This window comes from Ylistrum balloti, unplaced genomic scaffold (genome assembly GCF_031769215.1).
Source record: "Ylistrum balloti isolate Yb309-2 unplaced genomic scaffold, AGI_CSIRO_Ybal_v1 Utg369646, whole genome shotgun sequence".
Taxonomy (NCBI): Eukaryota; Metazoa; Mollusca; class Bivalvia; order Pectinida; family Pectinidae; genus Ylistrum; species Ylistrum balloti.
The window spans coordinates 1,963,633-1,974,293 of NW_026781904.1; the positions used below are offsets into that span (position 1 = coordinate 1,963,633).

At 33.3% G+C, this 10,661-nt stretch overlaps 1 protein-coding gene across 1 annotated transcript in view; it reads right to left on the reverse strand.

Annotated features, from left to right (window-relative positions):
* Window positions 1-10,661, reverse strand: part of LOC132555584 (protein kinase C iota type-like) — a 28,728-nt gene extending 18,067 nt beyond the window's left edge. The window contains exons 1-11 of the mRNA XM_060219932.1: window positions 10,591-10,661; window positions 9,276-9,397; window positions 8,593-8,682; window positions 7,707-7,757; window positions 6,961-7,046; window positions 6,030-6,164; window positions 5,659-5,746; window positions 5,510-5,541; window positions 4,380-4,421; window positions 1,437-1,451; window positions 449-613 (exon numbers count right to left, since the gene is read on the reverse strand). Of these exons, the coding sequence (XP_060075915.1) occupies window positions 449-613; window positions 1,437-1,451; window positions 4,380-4,421; window positions 5,510-5,541; window positions 5,659-5,746; window positions 6,030-6,164; window positions 6,961-7,046; window positions 7,707-7,757; window positions 8,593-8,682; window positions 9,276-9,397; window positions 10,591-10,649 (885 nt within the window). The 5' untranslated portion in view covers window positions 10,650-10,661. The remainder of the gene's footprint in view (window positions 1-448; window positions 614-1,436; window positions 1,452-4,379; window positions 4,422-5,509; window positions 5,542-5,658; window positions 5,747-6,029; window positions 6,165-6,960; window positions 7,047-7,706; window positions 7,758-8,592; window positions 8,683-9,275; window positions 9,398-10,590) is intronic.

A 10,661-nucleotide genomic window follows, 5' to 3' on the forward strand; every position in this document is an offset into this window, starting at 1 on the left:
ATTTATCGACACAACATCAAATCAAATTCCTGTAATATGACAAAGACCAACAAATTCTTGGCAATAGCAAAGCTGAACTGTTATTAATATTTCTACTTTCTAAATACTTCGTATGTGCATGCATTTCAGAGGTAATGAGTGTGTGCTGATGATGAAAAATAGAGTTCCATGGCGACATAAATGAAACTGACTGTAACTTGCTCCTATCTATCAGAAATTCTTGAAACTGACTGTAAGTTGATCCTATAATTCAATTCACTTACAAGAAACTGGCAGAGATGTGTCTCTATTTATCATATGATAGGAAGTGATCACTGTCAGAAATTTATCTCTATTGATCACATGACATAAAGAATTGATCACTATCAGAAATTTCTTTCTTTCATTTGACATTAAGTGACCATTGTCAGATGTTTATCTCTTTATATCATACAGATACGATTCTTACTTCATCATCATTGACCAGCTCCTTCTTTATCACCTTCATGGCGTAGATACGTTTCGTGCGTTTCTGTTCCACCATCAAGACCTTGGCATAACTACCTCGGCCTATAACACGTAACATGTTGAACTCGTCCATGGAAACGGTCCTACCTCCTGTGTCTGTTCCCATCTGTAATCATGACAACAATGTGATCATCGAAGTGATGATATGTCAATATCATGTTTACTGCTTTATTTTCAGGAAATGATAAACAAATTTTGACATTCTTATGAGATAAGCATCTTCTCTACAATTTGGAAAGTTATAATATTAGTACATTATTCAAATTACAAACATTTGTATGGCTCCAAGGACCTTAACATCAGATTGTACGAATCAGAAATTTATGCACCAAGAATTCAAAAATTTTACTTCAAAATTTTGTTACTAAGAGATCTTGAGACTCAGAGCAGTTTTAAAAACCAGAGAGATCCTGTGACTCTATATTGACTCTTTAAGTGACTACCAGATCTTGTACCTAAGTCATTTTGTTACTTAGAGAGATCTTGCAACTCAAACCTTTTGTAACTCACAAGAATTTATAACAGGTTTAGAAAGTCATATTATAGATTTAAGCTAAAGAAACAAAAAATAGAAATTTTAAACTTTAAATTTGAATTTTTGATATTAAACAAAGAATGCATTGACTGTTTTAGATCTTTGAACAATAATTTTCAGTTACACTTTCCTCCATTATGCTAAATAGAAAAAAATAGTTTTTACCAATACAGGTACATGTTTAACTTTTAACTTTAAAGTTCAAACAGGTATACATTTACTAATCTGTAGACACCATTCTACTCTACAGCTGACCAATGAAGACTTTGATTTCCACAGATACAGTATACAATACGATCGTTATTTCAGTCATACTGTCTTAATCCACAGAATGTGATCAAGCTACATTTTAAAGATGTTAAGAGGTGTAAGATGAAAGTTAGATATTACATACCCCTGATTGTTCTGACTGTTAGTATCCATGGTAACCAGGTACAACAAAAGCAGACAACAGGTGTTAGTACAACATACATGCAGTAGAAATACATGACAATTAATGATACACAACAACATATAAACAACAACTTTATAGAGTCAATTCCACCTAATTTGACATGTTATTTGACAACAAAGACTTTAATAAAGTAAACAGAATATAGCTTGTTTTCACTGCTGTAATGTCATTGCTGACAAATTTGTTGTTGAATCACCATTAATTTCCTTGATTTAGAATTAATATTTTTTTTTAAAAGTGACCTGAAAGTTAAACTGGTGAAGCTTACTAGTAGAAAATGCTTTGTCGGCTAAAATAAAATGATATTATTTCTAATATGTTTATATGTTATCAATACCTTGTACAATTGTACTAGTAGACACAACATAATATAAAGAGAAATATTCAATGATGTGATACATCTTTCTGTTACCATAGGGGTATAACCAGCAGGATTTGCTTGTTTGCTTTAACTGACCAGCCAGCCAGTTTTGTTTTAAGGCAGTGTCTCTTTATAAAGCCGGTGGCTATCTCACTGAACAACACAAGGGAGGCCCGTTAGACTGAAGTGTTTTGTCAAATGAAACTACTACGACAGCACAGACTGGTCTGTTTCCAAGCTTTCTGAGAAACACAAACCACCATGACTTAAGGATGTCAAGCTACACCTTGTTGATGTTCACCTGAATTTATATAGGGTTAACACACTACCAGTCAGCTATCCCCTCTATAGGAATTAATATTGGACAATCTTATAGGATTTTTTTCTGGTGAGTCTAAAGCACCGTTTAAAAACATTTGATAAGGTTAGTTACAAAGGAATAACATAGGTTCTTAAAATTTTATTGAATCCTATTGAAAAAGCACCAGTCCCAACAATCACCGGGTCAGAATATTAAATAGGCACATGTTTGTTAGTGGTACTGTTTAGTAAACATGGATACAGAGGAAATTTATTTCAAAATACCAAACGATAAAAATATGTTGTAGTTATAATACAGATTAACAAGTAACAATAATACTGAGATATATACCAGTTTATCCTGATAAATATGTTGTATGTCATTCATTTTATAAGACAAATATACTTTTCTTTGTATATCAGTATAATATATCTATATGCGAGACATATACATTTGTCCTGATATATATCAGTACGAGGTAAATTATATATCTTTCCTCATATATCAGTATAATTTATCTTTGTGCGAGACACATACATTTGTCCTGAAATATATCTGTATAAGCTAAATCTGTGAGACAATTATATACATACATTGCCATCATGCTGTTTGTCACCTTTACTCCGTTTTTTCTAATTAAAACACAAGTGTAATTATATATAGTTATTCAAATACAACAGCCACTTATTACCTATTTTCTTTACTTTATGTGAACGGATATTTATCAGATTAATACAAACTATCGAGATTGCATTGAACACTTTTGAGAATAAAATAAATAGCAAACCAGCATTATATTTCTCATTGTAACAAATATCTCATTTATGTCAATCCATATTCTGTGAAAAACCATAAAACGGCCTGTTACTGAATGACGTCACATTCTGGTACAAATATAAGGTCAATTAAACAGCCATACCGGGATAACTTGTATGGCTGTTGAATTGACCTATATCACAGAGTCTCGCTAAATAAAAAAAAAAATTCAGGCAAGAAAAGAATAGCAACAAGCTAATATGACTACTGAGAAAGACTATCACAGAAATGGTCACCATCACCCACTTTTTTATTTCTGGATTCAGAAGTTCAACAGATAACGGCATGCATTCAAGAAATTGCGTACTAGATGTGTTTTTACTAATATTCATCTAATCAGAATACAGGTGTTAAAAATCAAATAATACCCTACTTTAAAAATTAAGTTTTGGGACATATATGTGTTACCATGAAAAATACTAGCCACAATATACTGCTTGGTTAGAGAGAACTTCTCTTTAGCTCATTCAGTTGAGGGTCAGGCTAGTAAACCAGGGGTCCTGGCTTGGAATCCTAGCAAAGCCATTGACATAAACGGACTTCTATTTCATATGGTACTAAAAACAAGATTTTTATATGAAACTGCTTCATAAAAATGGATAAAAATGTATATTCTACAACTGATCAAATTCTTCCTTGTCTTATACATGAAGACTGGATATTCTACTGTACTGTCCTGTTAGGATCTAGATATCGTGACTCTAGCAAAATTCTAGTCTCAAAAATATCCAGTTATACCAAATAGCGTACTACCATGCGATTCCCCAATACATGTCACCTCAATATATCCGACCACAACATACAATCCAGCAGCTAATTTATCACTGCAAACACACAACAAACCTACATACAAACAAATGGAGGTGGACAGCTTTATCATACGATATTTTCTTTACTATAACGTCAGTGAGAAACAGAATAACAAATGCTTCATTCTTTTGGAATTCTTGAACACTGGTACAGTAACATATTGAGCACTCCAAATGCCATTAAACTTACAAATTTTATCAATTTTGTGTTCCAATTTTAAAATCTCTACAAACTCGGTATATTTTCCATGATTTCCATGGAAAATCCATGTACATTTCATGGATATTGACCTTGGAAAATTTGGACAAATTATCTATGAAATTTTCTATGGACAACGTCCATGAAATGTCTATGAAGTGAAGTCACTTTGATCAGATTAAGTTTTCCTACCATTAAACTGATTATATCTCTACCCATCTCCAGCTGTTTATCTACTTGGATAGTACACACTCAATAAACAACAACAGATGAATCAGTGAAGAGTATACATGCCAATGATACAGTGAGCATGATCAAACAAAGGGAGACGATCAAACAAAGGGAGACAATCAGAAGATATGAAGGATATGAGGGTAGAAATTTGATAACTGTGTACCTCTGGTGAACTAACAGACACCTCCTCCTGTGAGAGCGACATCTTGAAGAAGAAACCAATTATCATATTAGATAGGGAGAATTTTATGCTTTATGATAAAACGTAGAATCATATCAAAGGAATGTGTTCTCCCCCTTTGAAAACTATGCCTGAAGCTGTCTGCAAGGAAGACCAAAATACTGATAATTGTGTTTTAATTGATATATATTTTACAACAACTTTTTAATGATTGAATGTTCATCTTAATCTTCTCATATGAAGAAATCCAAATTTTTTGACAGCTATAATAAAGCTTTGTTACATAATATGTTTTGATGCGTCCTTGTTACTCCAGGGGGTTGTGATCACTTTCTCTGGCAATATTTAAGAAACAAGATAAGTTATTAAATACGTCTAGAGTGGTTTTTAGTTGAAAAAAACCTGACCAATCATGGGAGGATATGCTCTTTTTGAAAATTACAAAGGAGGGGCACATATCTTCAAAGCCAGTACAACACACTATTATGTGATCTCAAGATTCGTTTGATGTACATCAAAGGATCCAACCATAGTCCCCTTGTCTTTTCCACAAGGTTTCACACATGGAACGTTCAATTTTGCCATGACATGTTCCAGGGGTGCAGAGAGTGAAAGTGATTGTAACCCCTGGATTACTGAGGATGATTTTGATGATAACAAACTATTAACAAATGTAAAATATAGATGTGAATCAAAACTAGGTTATTCAGATTATGATGTTATTCCATAAACTTTTCAATCGATATTGAATTCCGTTATTTACAGACAGCTTGAGTATAGAAAGAGAAAGATTCCAAAACCAAAAGCACAATATAAATAGAAAAACACACACCATCCTATTAGAAACAAAAGTTTGTCAAATCACAAATGCGATGATATGTTGATAATGCACTGCAAGTGAATCCACGCCCCCAGTAAGAAGTTCCATTGACCAGTGTTAAAGGAGACATAACCTGGACAAATTGTATTTCCCCTTGTTCCTGGTCGAGGAGATCTATTAACTAAATCAAACAACAGTTGATGGATGTTTCCTGAAAATTTTGTATGTATTTATTCAGGCAAGTATGTATATTTTTTATTTTGTATCTATTTTGGGAACTTTGTATACTTACCTCTTTATCTACCTCCACAGAGGTTCCGTGGTCTGGAAGGAAAACAACAACAAATGTAAACATCAATCAATGAAAGTAACCAAGAAACAACAACTTAACGTATTTCAATTGTTCCGACAGTGAGAGTAATAAGGTAAAATAAGACATACCTGCAGAGTTGTCCCCGTTGGAATGCTTGCTTGGATACTGTGATGTATTGTATGTGGGAGGTGGATCTGATCGGTGTTCTGATGGTGGCTGTCAATACAAAGGCATGAATAGTTGTTTACTTCAGAACTTACACAGCTGTTTTGTTATAAAATCAATACAGTAAATGTTATGTTAAAATCCCTATACATCCAATAAATACTGAAACAATGTTAAAAGCCCTCAGGGATAATGAGAACAATTTCTTTCTGATCAGGCTGTAAATATTAACCAAGAATTTGTTCATGAAGTGTTAATCTGGACAATAACAAACATACATCTGATGTCATCTTTTTCTAAAGAGATATAAAATGTATTATTTTCACACACTCACCATGACTGGGGCCCCACAGACCACTTTGAGGAATTTGTGGCATCGTTTATGAACTGTGAGTTTACACTGGATACACTTGTAACCCTGGCGACCGAGTCCCCAGATCCTGTCCGAGCAGAATGAACAAAATGCTTTCTGGGGAAAAAAATACACAGCTCTGTGAAATAGTCTCATTTAACACTGAACATATCCTTAACAGACAGTGAAGAAGATGTATTGTAAACAAACTTTCTTACACAGCTAGTAACTTTCACAATTTACTTGTGTAAAAGCTCCACCACCATTGTAGTATTCCAAGTGCACAGTCTTAATTAAAAAAATTTCTTCAGTTTTTTCAACTTGGGATAATCTTGACCATAATTTCAGCAGGTAGTGTTTTAATGCCTGTGTACTTTAATGTCAATCTTCATCAAGTATATATTGATCAGGACAATTCAGAAATACATTTACTTATTCAATACTTATTCAAAACATTTTCATGTAAATGACAACCTTGTGAAGGTTTAATGTGCTTTGATCAAATTATTTTCTCATACAAAAATGATTAGGAATGATGAAATTGATTTAATTCCCATATCAAATAATAGTACTTAAATTTCAATGAGACTAAGGAATAATGTACCAAAACGTTATTTCTACTATAGGAAAAGTAATAGCTTTCTCTTTCTCTTGAATTTTGATCTCAAGTTTCAATGAAGTTTATGTTACATCTAATCAATGTATTTTTTTGAGTGAGGCTTTAAAAACATTTACATAACCTGAACAACACCTGCAGATCAAATTACTGCATTCAGTGTTGATGATATGCATCTTCATGATGATATAATATTCGAAACGACTTTTTCACCAACCTACAATTTCATATATATTTTTCCTTCAAAATTAAAATTCATTGGAAATTTAGGTCAGGAAAACCTTTTACACTACTTACTTTGGAGAAGCGTTTGGCTTGGAAAAGATGGCCGTTAATCCGGTATAATTTCCTCCATCGTCGCGCCCCCTTGCGGTACATGTTTCCTGTAACATTAAATCATTTCCATTTAACTTGGCATGGGGATACTACACTTGGCAGTAGACATTATAACACTTTTCACTCACATGCCTACCTTTTGAGCACTCTGGTTTCTAATTTCACTTAAATGTTGTTGTCGATAAGATTCAGACTACAACTTTTGAATTTGTTTACAAAAAAGTAAATGAAAGAAAACAAATACAGTTGAAACTCGCTTGAGTCAAAATAATTTTCAAGACCTGATTTTTTCCCTTTTATATCTTTGTATCTTAGTTCAGCTGTCTCAAAATTTCATTAAGTAGAAATATGTGTAAGTCGAAATATTTTCCACAGTCCCCTGAGATAACGAGTTTCGACTGTATGGACTAAGAAGAAACAGTAAATATAATTTGCAAACACTGTGTAACATTCATGCAAAATAGGAGATATGACAATTCATCTGTGATAAATAACTTATTAAATAAAGTAGATTTTACCAGTAAATTGAGTAGTTTATTCTTAATTTCATTAGTTTGCATTGTTTCATGGTTTACTCTTCAGGATAGGCTTTGGAACACTTTAGGTCATCATTCAGTAATCTTCCTTGAAATTTCTTTGGTCATTTTGTAATGAATTTTTAATCAACACTATATTGATGAATATCTGCTGCAGAAAGACAAACTTACGATCCTCTCCTCGACAGGGCATCCCCGGTCTTTCTGGCACATTAGGAAAAACTGTGGAATGAAATACCGGTACAAACAGTTAATACAGGACATAGGAAAATGCAGTGACTGATTTTATACAATTAGTTTCTATGACATTCTATGTAAAAATCAATTAAATTTTTTTGTTCATATATTTCTAACTTGATCTCGATTGCATGTGTGTAACAACATTTATCCACATGAACTCTATTGTCAAGATTTAAGCAGTTGAAAATTTCATTATCTTATAAAACTTGAAAGCATTCTTTCACAGAGAAAAAGAAAAAACTATCTAAAGTACAAATATACCAGAATTGTCACATCACTTTCAGTAGTTTTCAAATACTGACTGATTCCATCACATTTCATCAGGTTTAGTCATGGATACAGTTTTACAGTTGCCAAAGCAGTCATAACTTTATTTGAAATGTTTGAAATTCCAGGATTTTTTAAATTCATCCTTTGTTGATAATAACTCATGTTTATTAGGTTTAATTCCCATGAACAGCCAATATCATGTTGTGACTTCTTTTTGCAGCTGGTGATAACATCAGTGAATAACATACAGGAGGCCAATTGTATACTGAGCAAATTTGAGTAAAGAATCCTGTCCATGGACACAGCCTCATCAGCACAGACTGGTCCGTTTCACAGCTTCCTGAGAAATACGAACCAGTATATTAGGGCGCATCAAACCATATACCTCAGACCTTCATCTGAGGGTTTGTGGTCATCCCTCCACCGACTGAGCTAACATGGCCTTGTTACAAAGTCCATCCTAGATTAAGATTTTTAACAGCCAAAACCATCCCAGACTGAAATGAACCTATGTTTTGAATAAGCATGAGTAAGCAGAAGGGCTGACCATGAATGGTGATTTCCGAGTCTTTATTGATTTCATACAACCGGATAGCCTCGTCAAGCTCCAACTGAGACGATATTGTACATGGGTCACCTGCATAACAATAAGATCAGTTAAAATAAGAGATTTTGGTCTAAATATATGGAGAAGGTATAACAAGCAATACTGAGATCACCTGACCAGGTCATCTGTAAAGTATCAATTGTTTTGTAGCACTTTCTACTGCTTTTCATAGTAACATAAGTTTCAATTATTTTACGATACATCTAACACCTAATATAAAGTCAACGGTGCGTCTGAAATATACTACACATTTAACTTCTGTTTTATTATAAATTGGTCGCATCTAATTTAGTTTTTAATGTACTGTGTATTTCAAGTTAAACAATAAAGTGAGCTAGTATGTACAAAACATTAACATGTTCTATCAGGAATGTTTCAGATTCCTTATATAGCTACTGACCTATCTGGTAAATAATTATTCTTACCTTGGCACAGCCGGAGGGATCCTAGATAGTTTGAAATATGCAACATTTATCTAACTTTTCAATTAAACTATTACTAAATAATAAAAGACTTTTTTTCCTTACGACTCTATATGATATCACCCTTGACCTATCCTCTAAAAGATATAACTAATGTGAATTTGTACAAATGTCGCTGTCTTACTGTTTGATCTGCCTTACCTTCCTCATCCAGCCATTTCACAGTGAATGGTTGCTTGTCGTCAAACTTGCAGATGTCTTTTATTTCAGCACAGAAGTCAGCATAGGTAATCTCAACATCCACGCTAGTAATGAGGATATCCCTGTAAAACATACATCTAGCTCTAATTAATTTGTAACAGTTTGCACATATCATATGCACTTAAAGGGATATTCTGCACAAGTTAGAATTTCATGGGATGCTTTTGAAGAAAACTACAAAATCATCTACTCATGCTCTTATGGAAATCGTATACCTCAATCTACCATTTGAACAAACATCGAAATTCAAATTGCGTAATTCTTTATAGATCTAGCTAGATCAAATTACAAATGTTTGTGCGGCCCTGAATGCATCATAACAGGTTTGCATTGTTATAAGCTGAACAAATGAAATATTTGTGTAAATTATTAAATCAACAGAAAATATGCCTGATGAAGTAATAAATTTGTAACCTCAGCAGAAATTGTGAACAGCATACCAAATACTCTGCACAAAGGTGATCCTTCAGTTCTGGATTTCCCTATGTGCTATATTTAGACAGTTTGGCTGGGGGTATTCCCAAACTGACCAGAAGAGAGATATTTTGATGCTAACAATAGTTTTCAAGAGTCTTCATAATGAGTTCTTAAATGGTACCAAACAACCCAAAATTTCTCAACTTAGGCAGAATATCCCTTAAATCCATGAATACTAAGAGATTAATCAACATTTGCTCCAAATGCGTGGAGTTAAAAGTCAAACTAACTTCACACAGACAACTAAATTTGGGGAGTCAGTAACATACAGATATTGTATCAACATCACAAGAATGTAAATCAAGGCCAAGCAAAAGCATTTGTCCGCTCATCTTCAATTTTTTTTCATGAAATTCCATGTAATAAAACAAAACTGTCTACCTAACCATTGGCCATTAGGTTTCCCTTCAGAGAAACGTTGTTCCTAGTTATTAGTAAGTATATGAGGTCTCTTCCAAGGTTACCTGAATGGATATGGCTAGGCCAAAAATACATTTTCAGAATATTTTCTTTATTTTCTAATGTAAATGTTCCAGACTAGTGAATTCCTCGTCCAGACAAGTTCTTTACACAAGATCACTAGTCTGACAGACATTTTAAAGACGTTGTCAGGCCCTGTAAATGACCTAATCATGTTATAAATCTGATTCCTGTTGTAGAAATATCATAAGAGTACCTTATACCAGGTGTATTATGTTTTCAATAATAAGCAAAATATATCATTAATCACTTCATCTGACAAAGATTAAAAATATCAGATAATCGATAGAAATGTTACCCATTGTATCCCACTTTCATGCGAATAGCATTCTCTTCTTCTCTGTCTACAGTTGGCATCCTGCTGTTATA